Below are 16,681 nucleotides of genomic sequence, written 5' to 3' on the forward strand. Positions count from 1 at the left end.
GCTTCTCACTTTGGAAAAATACAAAAAAAAAAAAAAAAGAAATTATAGACATATAAATTTATATATCTATAGGTATAAGACAATGAATTTGTGTCATCTGGAGCCCCTGCTGGTGGTAATTTATACAGCAACCATAGGAAACGAATACAATGACTTCCTATAGCACTCAGCTGGGGGATATTGAAGGGTGCAGGAGGGCAGGTAAGCTTAGGGCCTATGGGATCCTCTACCCTTCAAAGGGAGAGTGAATGGGAGTTAGGGTGACCACGCAGTGAAGACCTGAGGGGACAAAGCCTGTGTCCTGAGCTACACTTGACACCAGGGTTGGCAGAACCTGTTGGTCGAAGGTGGAGTAGGAAGTCGGGAGCAAGGCAGAAAGCAAACCCAGAGCCAGAGGCAGAGGCCCAAAGACAAGGGCACTGAACACAAGGGCACTGAACACAGGGGCATGTGCCTGAGCAGGGAGAGGCATGAGAAGCCCCATCTGGGAGCAGAGGGTGAGGGAGCCAGGGAGAGGGGGCAGGAGGGAGACGGTTAGAAGAGTGATTTGGGTGGCATCTGGGCGGGGCTGTCCACAGGAGTCTCTATATGCCTTGTCCCTCCCACCCCTCTGCTTCTTTCTTACATCTCCATCTCCACGAGGGACACGGGGCCACCCGAGCCAGAAACCTGGGAGTCTTGTAAGTCCCTCCCTCTCCCTCACCCTTTACACCTGCTGTGAGTCTGGGGACACGGGCTGGGGAATCTGAGGCACGGTGGGGGAAGCTAGCTCTGCTTCTCAAGGCAACAAAAGCAATATCCGACCCAGAGAATATTATTTCCCAGTTCTCCACGTGTGCATGTTAAGCTACAGCAATGCCTACTTCTTACTCAGATGTCACAGTGGTGTGCGCACCCTGGTCAATAGCCCCGTCCCAGCAGGGGGCACGGTTCAGGAAATGTTGAAATGTCTTCCCTGTGATTAGGTTACATTTTATGCCAAAAGGTGAAGAAATTCTGGAGATGTAAATGAGGTCCTCGAAGGTGACTTTGACTTGATCAAAGGAAGATTCTCCTGCGTAAGCCTAACTTGAAAAAGAGAGTCAAGACCTTCCCAGGAGGGAAGGGAAAGGTTAGAAGCAAGACACTCTCCTATTGACCCTCAAGAAGGAATCTGGTGGAGAAGGGACAACCTTCATGAGTCTAGGGCCTCTGTCCTATCACTGGAAAGAGCTGGGTTCCGTTAAGGACCTGCCAAAGCTCGGCCCCCAGGCAGAAGCCAGCTGGACTGACCCCTTTTGCAGCATGATGAGACCCTGGGCAGAAGACCCGGCTAAGCCATACTTGGACTCCCTGGCCCCAGGAAACTGTGTGAGGCAGTCAATGTGTGTTGCTTTTAGCTGTTAAATGTGTGGTTCATTTGTTACACAGCAACAGAAAAGTAATTGTTTTGTTTTCTAACTAATAGGCACCCTTTACTAAATGGAGGAATGAAAGGCATGCGTGACCCCAGGCTGGCCAAGCTAGCAGCCCGACCAGCCAGCCTGCTTCCTAGGAGGATGGCCTGGGGGGAAGAGAGTTCCTGTTTGTCTTACCAGTGTCCAATAAGAGCCTTCCTTAGGCACAGAAAACTGGCCATTTGAACCACACAGGTAATAAGGCATCAGGGCAAAAACACAGGTGGCTGCCAACAGGTGTAATTATCCTCATTGTCTAACAATCTTAAGGTTTTAAAATTACCCAAAGAGGAAGGGTTGGAAACTGCACATTGAAAGAGTTGACAGGCCTGGGCGAACCATTTCTCCTCAACTTTAAAGAACACTCCAGAGCAGGGGTCCCCAAACTTTTTACACAGGGGACCAGTTCACTGTCCCTCAGACCATTGGAGGGCTGCCACATACAGTGCTCCTCTCACTGACCACCAATGAAAGAGGTGCCCCTTCTGGAAGTGTGGTGGAGGGCCGGATAAATGGCCTCAGGGGGCCGCATGTGGCCCACGGGCCGTAGTTTGGGGAAGCCTGCTCCAGAGGGTGCAGTAAGTCAAAACACCCTTCTACTCCCATCCTGTTCAGAAATGAAGCTATGAGCTCCTCTTGGTCATTCAGACGGTTAGAGACTCAGTTTCATGACCCCGTGGTGTGTACCAGATCTTCAAGGAAGCATGCATTGCCTTACCTGTTTACTGTCCTCCTGTTCTTCCCGGGCTCTCCACGCAGACACTGTCAGCGTGGCACACTAGGTGTGATCTGGCCCCTGGCCACCTCCAACTCAAACCACCTTGCCTCTGCCACCCTACACTTCGGGCACAGTGCAGTCTGCTCTGTCTTATTCCTGCTGTGCCCATGCATGCCTCTGGGCCTTTACTGCGGCTCGCTGCGCTGCCTGGAACAGCCCCTAAGGTCCACTCTTCACTGGCCCTGTCCTTCCGGAACTTCCGGTCGCAGCTTCTGCAGAAAGGTCCTCCCTGATCTCTGAACTGTTATTCTTGCTGTACTTCTCAAAATCCTTAAAAGAACATATTGCAGTTTGTAGTGATGTGCTTATTTTGATGATGATGGTGGTAGTGATGGTGATGGTGATGGTGGTGGTGATGGTGGTGGTGCTGGTGGTGGTGATTGTGGTGGTGATGGTGGTGGTGATGGTGGTGGTGATGGTGATGGTGGTGGTGATGGTGATGGTGGTGGTGATGGTGGTGGTGATGGTGATGGTGGTGGTGATGGTGGTGGTGCTGGTGGTGATGGTGGTAGTGCTGGTGGTGGTGGTGGTGATGGTGGTGGTGATGGTGATGGTGGTGGTGATGGTGATGGTGGTGGTGCTGGTGATGGTGATGGTGGTGGTGATGGTGATGGTGGTGGTGATGGTGGTGGTGCTGGTGGTGATGGTGGTAGTGCTGGTGGTGGTGATGGTGGTAATGCTGGTGGTGGTGGTGGTGATGGTGGTGGTGATGGTGATGGTGGTGGTGATGGTGATGGTGGTGGTGATTGTGGTGGTGATGGTGGTGGTGATGGTGGTGGTGATGGTGATGGTGGTGGTGATGGTGATGGTAATGGTGATGGTGGTGGTGCTGGTGATGGTGATGGTGGTGGTGATGGTGATGGTGGTGGTGATGGTGGTGGTGCTGGTGGTGATGGTGGTAGTGCTGGTGGTGGTGGTGGTGATGGTGGTGGTGATGGTGGTGGTGATGGTGATGGTGGTGGTGATGGTGATGGTGGTGGTGATGGTGGTGGTGCTGGTGATGATGGTGGTAGTGCTGGTGGTGGTGGTGGTGATGGTGGTGGTGATAGTGATGGTGGTGGTGATGGTGATGGTGGTGGTGGTGGTGATGGTGGTGGTGCTGGTGGTGGTGGTGGTGATGGTGGTGGTGATGGTGGTGGTGATAGTGATGGTGGTGGTGATGGTGATGGTGATGGTGGTGGTGATGGTGGTGGTGATGGTGATGGTGGTGATGGTGATGATGATTTATACCTGGTCTCAAGGGCAAGGATTCCTCTGTTTGATCCAAGTTCATTTAGCAAATATTCAACCCCAATGACCTGCTGCTGGGGTAGGGGGTAGAATGAGACAAAGTTCCTGTCCCTAGAAGCTTGACCCTCCCCAGAGACCCCAGTCTTATCTTAGCTTGCATCTCCTTCATGCCTCATCCTGAACTCTTCATCAGGTGCAATCCCTCCCGTGGAGCCCCGCTGCCCCATGGTGAATCCAAACTCGCGCTGGTGTGGCCTTCCATGATGGAGTGCCAGCTGCCTTCTTCAGTCCTTAGTCCCTTGATCTCATCTTACTGCAGGGACTCTCTCTCTTCCCAGCCTCCACGCCTCTTGCCACCTTGCTCCCCTCTCTGAAACACCTTTGTCCCCAGCAGAATCATATACATACATGGTACTGGGGACTTGGTGTAGGCATTGCCTCTGCTGGGAAGCCCCGTGCTTTCTGACTCTGTAGCTCCAAACACCCTCGTGGCAATCTGGGAAACACTGTAAGATGATAGACATCTACCTGTCTCTCTTCCACGGCACTGAGCTCCTTGAGGCCACAGTGGAACTTCCTTGTGTCTTGACCCACCAAGGATCACATCTGGCCAGGACCACGTCTGGCCATGGTGAGAGCAGGCACTCAAAAGAGACCTCTGGGTGAGAGAGCTGAAGAACTCGGGATTAGTGACCCGGAGCGATCCTTGACATGGAGGAACCCGGGAGCGTCCTGCTCTAGGGTTTCATAAACATTGGGAAAATATATACTTTGAGTGTCATGATTCAAAGCTTAACAAGGGAAACCAGCCCCAGATTCTGATGTCCCAGTCTGGAAAGGGAGAAGGCTATTCCCAAACAGACCAACACTGCCACGTGGAGCAGGTGCTGGGGGTGAGAGGCTGCTGGTACTTCCAGGGACTGTCTCTCCCACTAGGCCGTAGGCTCCAAGGAGTTCAAGGCCGTCTCTTTTTGAAATCCCAGCTCCTAGCCCGGTGCCTCCTCTAGAGAGAACACCCAACTTCTCTACTGTTTTGGATAAATAAAATGTGAACAGGCAGTATTTGGCACAATTTTTTTCTGAAATGTGTTACACATGTGTATATATTTACACTAAATCATAAATGTGTTAATGTGTGTGTGAGAAAGATACACTTCAAATGTTACTAAACAAGCCCCATGATTAATCCAATTTTTTTTTTCATTTTATTTTCACAGTCTTAGTAGGTGCTTACCATCTGTTGCCTGGATGATAAAAAAAAAGAAAAGAAAAGAAAAAAGAAAACACCTCATGGATCTTTGTGCCTCTGATACCCTCACTGAAATAGAGTATACCCCCGTTACTGTATCCACAGCTGGCTTTTTAAAACACACATTTGATTGTGACTCTCCATAGTGGAGGAGTGTTTTCCAGTTCCTCTATTATTAAAGGGACCGCGTCTGAGCTCTGGAAGCATTTCATGGCCTGGCTTCTAAGGACCTTGCTGGCCCTCTCATTCATTAGGCGGCACTGTGTGCCCTGCCTGCCCGGGCGACACACAGACCTTCCTTCCGTCCTCCAAGCCTGCAGTGCAGTTTCAACCTTCTTTGCCGGCGCTGTCGACGCCGCTATTCCCCACCCTCTCTCTCCTCCTCCTTCTTCACTGGGAACAATCCCGAACGTTGTCAGGATCCAGTTCCCGCTTCCTTCCTTCCGCCGTGTGCTGAGAAAACTACTGGGCGGCAAGTGACAGAAAGCCTGATGCAAAGTGGCTCCGACCGTAAGAGGTTTATTTTCTCACTTAAGAAAATCAATGCCGCGGCGATTCCGTGGTTCATTCAATGCTCAATGGGCCACAGAGATGCAGGCTCCTTCCGGTTTCTGTTCTGCTGTCTGCAGTGTGGCTTCTGCTCCCTAGCTTGTCCAGCGGGGTTTCCCTCACAACAGGTGGGTCGGCTGTTTGCCATATGTTTGTGTCTGTGTCACTATATTAGTCAGGGCTCTCCAGAAAAACAGGACCTGTAGAATGCATGCATGGGGTGTGTGTGTGTGTGTGTGTGTGCGCGCGCGCGCGCGCGCGCGCGCGCAGAGAGAGATTTATTTTAAGGAACTGGCTTGTGTGATTGTGGAAATGGACAAATTTGGAATTTGCAGCGCAAGCTGGCAGGCCAGAGACACAGACAAGTATTGATGTTGCAGCTTGAGAGCCAAAGGCTTCTGGGAGCATTACGCCCTCTTCCTTCGGAGACCTCAGTCTTTTTCTTGTAAGGCCTTCAACTGATTGGGAGAGGCCCACCAACAGTATGAAAGGGAATGTTTTATTCAAAGTCTACTGACGTAAATATTAATCTCATATAAAGACTATCTTTGCAGAAACATCTAGGATAATGTTCGAGAAAATATCTGGGTACTGTGGACTAGCCACGGGGACACATAAAACTAGCCATTGTGATGTCTGAATCAGTCACTGTCAAGCAAGAGGCTGGAATCACCGTGATTGTTGTAGCTTAATAGCAGAATCACCTTTCTGGGGTCGAAGAGGAGCTCCTCCCCTGAGCACCCGGCTATGGGGAAAGTGGACAGTCAAACAGAATCGGGGCTCGGCCCCCAAGGCAGACTGTGGCTATGGGTGGGGTTGGATGAAAGTTTGGATTTAAGTGGGTAAATGATGAAGTCTATTGAACAACAAGCAGGCAAAATCCCAAAACTTTATGGCTTTTGCATGTTCTACCAACCCCATTAGAGCCCTTGTTATACTGAGTCCTGGGCTTATCACTTATCTTCCTGCTCAGATGGCGAGTTAACCCTTGAGTAAGAACCATGTATCACTTACCTATTTATAGCCCCTTGCAAGGTGCTCAGCATCAGCTGAGTAATCCATAAATGCTATTGAGTTGACCAAAGTTGGCTATTCTTGTGCTAAATCCGCCTTGTGGTTGCTGTTGCTACAGAAATCATATACTCTATCCACCACAAGCGTGGTTGAAGTCACAGATTCAGCACTGTTATTCCAACTGACCATTATTACTTCTACATACTCTTGAAAAGAGAATGTATGGGACAATCAAACTTGTCCAAGTCGTCTAGTCATACCAAGTTCTCTCCTCTTTCACACATCCATAACCTGAAAGAAAATCCCAGTGGCAAAGTAAAACACCCTCTCAAGCTCATGTCAGTAATAAGAAATAAAGGGTCCATTGTTTTCCCTAAAGCACCAGTTCAGATAAAGGGGGTCATTCGGAGTCCATTAGATATTAGAGCCTCAGGTCCAATTGCTTAATTCAAAATTCTCATGACTCTTATCCTTATTTTTTTTTTTCAACAGAGGTGAAGTTTCCAAAGTTTGGGAAGTGAAATAATCAGATACCAGTCTTCTTTACCAGGAAGCCAAAGGTCATCAGGAATGGTAAATTCGGAGGATGATAAAATCAGTTCTCAACTGGCCACAGTGTAGAGGAATTCAAGGAACATTTATTAAGCCCCCTCATTTGCATATTATATTGTCCAAATTTCAGCTCTCTGCCTTTGCTCAAGCAGAGAAGTAACAAATATCCAGTTAGGTGTAACTGATAAAAAAAAAATGCTGGTGATACCAAGGAAACGGACATGCACTGATGCACACCATACACCAGACATTACCATTAGCACTTTACCTGCACTGTGTAAGTTCATTGTCACAAAAACCTCATGAAGCTGATTTGGTCCTTATGTTCATTTAACAGATAAAGGCTCAGGGGCTGAGAGTGGGTGGGCAATGTGCTGACAGGTGCACCAGCAGGAAGCCATAGAAACCTGGACTAAACCCAGGGTCTGACCCCAGGGTCCATGCGCAGAATTCCACATCTTCTGCGTCCCATAGAGTGGGCTTTATACGTATTAGCTCGTTTAAAACTGGAAATGAGGGAAAATTCAACTCTTAAATCAACGGCTAAAGGAAAAATGAAATTTCTTTCCTGTGGTTATTTTAGAAGCCACAACAAACTCAAAAGGTAACCTTGAGTACGTGGAAACAAATGTATCAACAGAAGGGAAATCATAAAAAAAAAATTGTGGGTCAGAAAAAAAAAAATTCTGTTGTGCTTATCCAGTAATATCCATGAGCATTTTAATCACTACAAAGGATGTTATAATAAGACTAGTTTAGTTTAGCAAGACTTATTATAACCTGGAAGAATGTTCTTTGTTGCTATAACACCATAATCCCAAAGCACAAAAGTATAATTATAAATGTAATTTCCAGGATACTTTGACTCTAAGAAGCACATGACTCAGGAAAAAAAAAAAATATATATATATATATATATATATATATATATATATATATCTGTATATGTGTGTATATAGTATATATTGGAAAGGGACGTTCCCAGTTGTAAATATAAAATATCATGTATCCATACATGCCATATGAATATAGCTTGTGTCAATTAAGTGGCTATAAGGTTATTAGAAACCTGATCATTTCCGGGTGAATTAATCAAGTCCAGCTTCTGTCCCACTGAGTTAAGAGGTAAATGTACTGTAGTGAATTTATGAAGTGAATATCAGTTCACAAGGCTCTTTGGCAGCCAGCTGCCTTTTCTCGAGTCAACCACTCTCCCTCAGCATGCTTGCTTTCCTTCCACTGGAAAGTGCCAAGAGCACGTATATTGTCACACAACACAAGTGCGAAAAGGGATGCTCAGAGGAGTTTGGTAACTTGCTTAGGTCTGCACAGCTAATGTAATGAGCTCCACAGAAGAACAGGAGAACAAGACATCGCCGTCAATATGTACCAGGTAATGTGGGGCGCTGCTCTTTCTACCAATTACAAAGATATCAACTGACACTCGGGGTCCTCTGTTCTCAGTGCATGAGCGAGGGCCCCACATTGGCCCCACATATCTCACCTGCCTTCCTTTGCATCCTTCTCTTCAGCAGCCCAGCTCTTTCCCTTGCTTCTCTCCCCACTGAAGTCTCAATTAACACAGCAGAAGGACGAGGACCACGACTAGGACAAGAGTAGTGGGAAAAGACAAGGACCCTCCACCTTGCTTCTAAACCAAATGCATGGTATGTTTCTGGCTCCAACTTGTCTTCAGTTCTCTCCCTGCCTATGGAAAGCTCTTCTTTGCCTATTAATTTTAGCTGGTGCTTGTCCCGTTCTATTAAGTCCCGATCATGGATGCTACTTAAGTGACATCAGTGACAGTGTGCATCCCAGCAAGCCTCACCTCCATGACTTCCTGTTTCATTAATGTTTAAAAATAGCTCTTTCTCACTTAACCACATTCCAGCAGACAGACCTTCAACCCTCAATCCTCCACCGTCCTCTCCTTGACAGCGCCACCTGCAGGTGGGAGGACCTGGTGACATAGACTCAGATGGAAAAATATGCTCTTGGTTAAACTGCCACTCACTCAATAAACCTTCTCTTGATGGAGTATTTATCCCACATACAATCAAACTATGCTGCTTTTAATAATACACTCCATGCCATGGAGCCAATGCAAAATTCTGAAAAAAACAAAATAAAAAACAAACAAACCATTTCATTCAAATTCTTCTCTTAAAAATAAGAATAAATGTGTTTTACCTGGAACAAAGCTTCCCTGGACCACCTCCTTGTATGCCCACCAGCCTTCATGGATTTTTGGTGAATTCTGTTGAGCTAAAGTCAAAACAAGAAAGAGAGAATAAGATAATAGCAGAGAAGTTCTGTGTCCTGCTTATCTAAGCAAGAAGCATACATATACATAAAATAACCGTTTTCTACCCCAAAGTCCTCCTAAAAAGTTCAATAGCAACATGCTCCCTCCTTTTGTTCAAGTAGATTATTATCCTGTAAATATATTGTCATAGAGTTTTATGAAAAGCACTGAGGAAATTTCTACCGAAATTTCTACCAAAGAGAACTAGACCGTATTTATGTTTTTAAGCGTATTTGAATTCCCCTGTCATTTGTCTCTACCTCTGACTCACCTCTTTTCCTCACTCACGCCCTAGATGCAGACACATCAAACACGCACTTGCGCGCACACACTCACACACCCGCTGGAACTGAGAAAGATCCAGGCGCAAACTCTTAGCAATGGTGAGGCAGGGAGTTGGCTGGGAGGACTGACCGAGAAGAGGGAAGAGTGCCATCAGCCAGCTTTCCCCAGGCCCCAGGAAAATTAAAACAAGACTATAAATAATCCTGGTGAGAGCTTTTGACATCATAGGGAGAAAAGAGTAGACATCCCAGGAAACCAGAACATATCATGAGGATCAGTGAGATCCCAGTGACACAACCTCTAAAATAATCTTTGACATTTATGACAGTTGATGGGGGAATAGGGGTAATGCAGCCGTACACCCCAAAGTATGGTGGTACGTACACTCGTGCTGGTCCCTTTCCTAATGAAATTGCATTCATTTTTCAGCTTCTAGGCACACTGGAGGAAAGTAATGTAATGCCAACCATGCTTGTACTATGGCCAGTGTATAGTAAATCATAAACCTTTATTTGAGTTTTCATTCTTTAAATCTTGTTCTTTTTCCAGTTTCCTTTTCCTGACTCATTGTTCTGGGTTAGAGAGAATGCTACGAGACACTGGGTGAGAGCAATGCTTTGGTGAGAGAGAAGATTTGCTCAGCCCCTTTCACTTCTGTATGAGCTGCCATTGCTTTGTTCCAAGCGCCTTCCCATAGTACAGAGAAGAGATTTTCTCTGCCTATACAGTAAGACTCCTGAGGCTAGCAGCTCTGTAATTCAGGAGGGTCTATGACAGGACAAGAAAAAAAACCCCACTTTTCCTGGAGCTCACAGTGGGCTTGGGGGACTTTAGAAACAAAGAGAAGAGGGACAAGGAATCCCCTTAAGGCTCTGGAAAGATATATCACATTTCAAGGTGCATTAGTAGAGTAAATTTCCACATACTCTGACTTCCCACGTCATTATATATATATATATAATATAATATGATGTATATTATAGAACTGTATATTATATTACAGATCCCAGGTGTTCCCATAGCCCTTGAGCAGGATCCTGAAGGCAGCTGAGCTGGAAGCCAGTGCATCTGTTCTGGGGCAGCAGACAGAAGGAAGAGTGACCTCAAAGCAGAGGCTGGAGGGGTTCTGTCCAGCCAAGTGGAAGAATCAACAGAGACTTCAGGTATTAGCATCACCAGAGAAAGTAGGGAGATGTGAAGTCAAAGACCTTTAGGCCTCAGTAATATGCTTGCAAAGTTCACCAAGTTGGTCAACAAAAGCAATTTCTTTAGAGTTCAGAACGATTCTGATTCTCCCGCTGACCTTGACTCTAAATAATCCACCTTCATCTTCCTTCCCAGCTCACTGCAGGGTCCTCATAGGAGCAAGAGGGGAATCTCACAGGCTTAGCCATCTGTGAGATCAGATGTCACCTAATACACTCAAACACAGTGGCCATTTATAAAAATTAAAAAAAATTGTTTTAACTTATTGATTTTGAGAGAGAGAGAGAGAGAGAGAGAGGGAAACATTGATTTGTTGTTTCACTTATTTATGCATTTGTTGGTTGATTCTTGCATGTGCCCTGATTGGAGATTGGATTCTTAACTTTGGCATATTGGGACAACACTCTAACCACCTGAGCTACCAGGTAAGGGCCAACAGTCAAATTCTATTGAAACAGCCATGCCCATTTATCTATATATTGTCTATGGCTGCTTTCTTGCTACAATAGCAGAGCTGAATAGTTGCAACAGAAACCATTTGGTTCATGAAACCCAAAATGTTTCCCATGTGGTTCTTTACTGAAAAAGTTTGCTGACTCTTAACTTATACACACAAGTTCAAAAAATACATAATCAATGTAATGCTTTAGCCTTAATATAAAGGAGAAATGCAAAAACCATAATTTATAGTAAAATATATATTTTAATTTATAAATATGTGGGTACGATGCACTAGAAGAAATAGTTGGGTGTTTGATTGAAACAAGTACAAATAATACAGTTGTATTTTACTGGGGATTCCAGAATCTATAAGTAGCATTGCTTTCAGTGGTATGATCTCCCAAAATAGTGAACAACTCTTGGCAATTTTAGAACAAAAGGAAGTACCACCTCCCTTTGATATATACAGTATTTGCATCGCTGGAGAACTGGGTATATTAAAACTAGGTAAGTGATGCTTTGTGTTGTAGGCTCAGGTAAATAAAGCAGTTTTCACTCACTTGAACATCTGCTGGGACAACAGACACTTTATCATTGTGTAGAACTGTCTAATGTACTGCAGACTGCATTTTCTGTGTCCCCTCGGTGAGAGCTACTTGGATCCTTTTTCATTAAAACAATCTCAAGTTGTTTCACCCATTTCCAAATGACCCTCCAGGAACAGTGGTACACCTCTTGACAGTGGCTGACCTAAAGCGACTATTTATAGCACTATCTATCCATGCTAAATGAGACAGAGCAAAATGTATGCTAAACACTAATCCCGGGATGGCTTACCTTTTTATAAAAACCGCCCACTTTAACAGTGCTGGTCAACCTGGTCCCTCCCGCCCACTAGTGGGCATCCCAGCTTTCATGGTGGGCCAATCGCAGCACGGTTTGGTTGCTCCACTACCACCCACCATGAAAGCTAGAATGCCCACTAGTGGGTGGGAGAGACCAGGTTAACCAGCACTGTTAAAGTGGATGGTTTTTATAAAAAGGGTCGCCACCACGGCACTAATCAGAGGATAATACTTTAACTAAATAGATAAAAGGTACATCTTTCCCTATTTATCTGAATTATCAATATAATGCCGCGTGCTACGTCATTACATATTCAAATATTGTTTTCCTACTACTTCCTGCCATTTGACCATATCCTCAAGAAGCTGTCATTTCTACCGAAAGCTAAAGCAGTGAGGAAAAAAGGAAATGCAAGGAGAAGGGTAAGGGAGGAGAGATGGTGGTGGAGGGAGACTTGATTTGGGGGTGAACACACAATGCAATACTCAGATGATGTATTATAGAACTGTACCCCTGAAACCTGTATAACTCTATTAATCAATGTCATCCCAATACAGTCAATAATAATAAATTGAATAAATTAAAAAATAAAAAGATGATTGCTCTTAAGATGGCATAAAAGGGAAAATTCTTTTTTTAAATTAATTTTAATGAGGGAAAACTAATTCTAATGCAACTAAGATGACTAAATTTTCAGATTTTCAGATACATTAATATTCTCTCTTGATATATGTGTGCGCACTTACACACACACACACCCCTACATATAAGGATGACCTATCAGTCTGCTAAAGCATCCATTAAGAAACATCATTTAGGCCCTGGCCGGTTGGCTCAGTGGTAGAGCATCGGCCTGGTGTGCAGGAGTCCCGGGTTCGATTCCCGGCCAGGGCACACAGGAGAGGCACCCATCTGCTTCTCCACCCCTCCCCCTCTCCTTCCTCTCTGTCTCTCTCTTCCCCTCCCGCAGCCAAGGCTCCATTGCAGCAAAGTTGGCCTGGGCGCTGAGGATGGCTCCGTGGCCTCTGCCTCAGACACTAGAATGGCTCTGGATGCAACAGAGCGACGCCCCAGATGGGCAGAGCATCGCCCCCCGGTGGGCATGCCGGGTGGATCCCGGTCGGGCGCATGCGGGAGTCTGTCTGACTGCTTCCCCGTTTCCAGCTTCGGAAAAATGAAAAAACAAACAAACAAAACAAAAAGAAACATCATTTAAAAGAAAGAAAATGAGCCCTGGCCGGATAGCTCAGTTGGTTAGCGCATCGTCCTGAAGCACAGAGGTTGTTGGCTTGATCCCCGTCAGGGCACACACAGGAACAGACAGATGTTCCTGTCTCTCTCTTCGTCTCTCCCTTCCTCTTTCACTAAAATTAATACAATTAACATTTAAAACACACACACACACAAATAAATAAAACAAAGAATATGAAGCCCCCCCCTTGGAATAATTAAGAGGACTGAAAGCAACAAAAGCATCCGTGAAAACCTCTGTTCTGTACAGAAAGTTGCAAAACCCTTTGCTCTCTTAATCTCCAATCACTGCGTCTTCAGCCACCGCCCAGACATGGGCTTACGTCGGATGTAGCAGGCAGCAAGACGCACGGATCACCTGGATCGTGTGTTAGAATAGCAGAACTGCCGTTTTCGTTAGCTTCCTTTGAGGTGTGTTGTCAAGGACCCAAATCATCCCCCCTCAAAATCAGTCAGTCTGAGCGGGGCCCAGTGGATGTTATCAATTCCAAAACTATGCTCACCACAGGCTAAAACTGAAGAAAATAACGGCGTTATATGTAATATGTGTTCGCACGCCATTGGCCGGCCAGCCTGGCTTCCATACTGTCCAGCGCGTTCTCACGGCAGGCTCTGCTCCAGTCCCAGGAGCAGCTTGCTGGAGACAGAACCCTGAAAGCAGTCCTAGATTTCCAGTTTAACTCCTGGCCGCATCCTAACAGCCGCCCTGGTGTTGGCAGCTGATCTGCAGCGAGTGGAGAGCTGTTTGAGAATTCCGCCGAGCAAACAGGTGAGCCGGAAGCAGTCTGCCCTTCCGTTCTGCCCTTCCGCTCTGCTCTCCGCTCCTCTTCGCTTATGGATGGGGACTTCTGTACTTAACATGCAGCCAGCCCCTTGGGAACATCCGGGTGTTGAATCAAAACAATGAAGCTGACAGTAAATGGTTGGGTTGTCATCACTGCCAGATGAGGAGAGACGCATAGGAAAGGCCCCTCTCCTGACAGGAAAGAACCTATTGCCATCTCTCCCCACCCCTTTTTCTCATTGAGGCAATTGGAGGGCTTCTGAGCTTTCAAAGGGACCTCTCAGGATTTTGAAAGAAACACCAAGTTCGTTGCTCTAATCTCTTCCTGTAATGATGAGGAAACTGAGGCACAGAGAAGGGATGCCACTTAAAAGGTACAGGGTCTTAGAACAGGGGGCAACAAGCTTTTACTGTAAACGGCCAGATAGTTATAGATTGTAGGAAAGCTATATTGTCCCTGTCCAACTACTCAACTCTACCATTACAGCACAAAAGCAGCTATGAACGACACACATATACATGGATGCGTGTGGCTGAGTGCCGATAGACCTTTGTTTACAAACACAATTTGCTGACTCCCGTCTTAGAGCAAGAAAGGGTTTTGTCATCTAATGCTGCTTCTTACTCAAATTTTTAGAAGTGAGCTATTTTAAAGAGAAGGTCAGAATTTGAAAATACATGAATTTCCAATGGAATGTAAATGGTGTCTGATCAACAAACATTGTAGAAATTCTGTGTAAGATAAAAATTTTTCAGACTTCCTGAAATTAGTCACTAGAGTGTATATAAAATTAAACAGGAGTCCCTCCCCCTCCATTTCCACTGGGCCAGACCACCCAAGTTGGAGGGGCCCGCATATATATAAACACTTCCCACAACTCCGCCCTGGGTTTTTCAAACCAGTCCTTAGAGACCTGGCCTAATGCTGGGAACGCTTGTAGTTCTCCCACAATTCTATAAAGCACATTCCTGGATGACTCCCGGGAATCTCACCTGTTTTTAAAAAGTAATTATATTTTCACCGGCTAATTCTTTTACATCTCTTTGAGATAAACTTTTACAACTCTCTTCTCTCTATATATTTCAATCCCTATTGTAAGCTGCAAAACAAAGCGACTTAACTAACTTAGGTTCGGAAAAAACACAACTGGGAAACATCTGCATGTGGAAATGGCAGGGGTCTCCAGATTTGGGAGAAAACAAAACTCAAGAGCAATGACTGAGCGTGCCCTGGTGTGGGAGGGGCGGAGACTGTACAAGAGGGAACGGACGAGCCTCACAAAGGGATCCAGTTGGGTAAGGGAGATCGCTTCATAAAACTCCACCATGTTGCAAAAGAAACTACCGAGCCCTGGGGCAGTGCAATTACACTTGTGCCAGGTGGTGTATGAGAAGGAGTCAAATACCGGGGCGAGGCAGTTAGGGCATGTGTCCCACTGTGGTTACTTGCTTTCAACGAGGCAGTAGGAGGCCTGAACAGCTAAGGTCCCTAGGAAACTGCTTTTCTCACCTGAGGAGGTAACTCAAGGAAGGGGATCCTGAGCCCATTGGAACAACAGGGCACCGGATACTGCAAGGTCCTGCTTACAGGGGAGGCAGGCTGCAAAGGGTCATATCCCCTTATTGAAGGACTTCAGGTTCTCCCCTTTACTGGCCAGTTCTGCCCCCTGCATGGGGAGCAGGAACACCGCGAAGAGCATGGCTCACCAGAGGGAATGTAATGACCTCCTGAGTGCACTGCATGGTGCCCCTGGGACTTGCCAGGGATGACGTTCTCTAAGTTCTTGACTTTTACACCCCCATGAACCCCTGATTTAGGATTTAGATAGTGCCGCAGACTTATCTGTTTCCATGTCATTCTTTCACACTATGCTGGAACTCTCTTGAGCTCAGGGAAGGTGTCTTCTTTGGAAATCTCATTCTTTAGTCAACACTTGGTACATAAAGAGCTACCCAACAAAAGCTGGATAAATGCATGAAACATGCTGTCGTGGGGTCACACACGGTACACTTTAGTCTACAACCAACGCCTTGTTGGTGGGATGCCGATACTTGTAGTCCGTGGGAGTGTGGACAAAGTGTTGTCAGTTTGGGTGACAGGCCCTCGCTCAACACGGAGTTGGAAGAGCACCAGGAGCTGATGCCCTGCCTGTGGCAATCAAAGCCATAGCCAACTCTTTTATTTAGCTTAACGTGTTTCGTTTAACAGCACGAGGGGTTAGGAGGGAGAAATGCCATGCCTGAGAACATTTACATCCCTGTTCTTCTTTACTTTTTCTGAAGTTATGAGCCAAGGATGAAACCCATAAACCTTTATGACCCCAACGTACCATAAACAGTAGACAGAACACACAGATCATTAAGACTTGCAGTGGTTAACTGAGTGACCAGGTGACTGTCCCAAGCACTGAAGATGGATATAAGTTAGAACCACTTTACCCATTGGACCAGACCTAAGCAAGCTGACATATGAATTATCTATGTTGGAAGATAAGAAAATAAATAAGTGGTGGTGGATCAGCCTCTATTACTTTCTCCTAAAAGGCTTAGCAGGAGATCATGGCGAAGAGGCTGACGAGAGCCAGGGCTGAAAGTCAGTAGGAGGAAATCTCCAACACGGCTCATGTTTAGCCTGGTATTCTAGATTCTCTGCAGTTTGGATCCATCACCCCTCTGCTCTCATTTGTCATAATCTTTACAAAGTTTCTATTTTCCCTGCTGTCTCCCAGTATACCATGTTTATTACTCTCTTCAC

General features: G+C 46.0%; 1 protein-coding gene across 2 annotated transcripts in view; it reads right to left on the reverse strand.

Moving 5' to 3' along the window:
• Nucleotides 1–16,681, reverse strand: part of CA10 (carbonic anhydrase 10) — a 488,258-nt gene that overhangs the window by 410,725 nt on the left and 60,852 nt on the right. For both annotated transcript variants that reach the window (XM_066263991.1, XM_066263990.1), the window contains exon 3: nucleotides 8,999–9,073. In XM_066263991.1, coding sequence (XP_066120088.1) covers nucleotides 8,999–9,073 — 75 coding nt within the window. The remainder of the gene's footprint in view (nucleotides 1–8,998; nucleotides 9,074–16,681) is intronic.

Source organism: Saccopteryx bilineata, chromosome 2, assembly GCF_036850765.1.
Source record: "Saccopteryx bilineata isolate mSacBil1 chromosome 2, mSacBil1_pri_phased_curated, whole genome shotgun sequence".
Taxonomy (NCBI): domain Eukaryota; kingdom Metazoa; phylum Chordata; class Mammalia; order Chiroptera; family Emballonuridae; genus Saccopteryx; species Saccopteryx bilineata.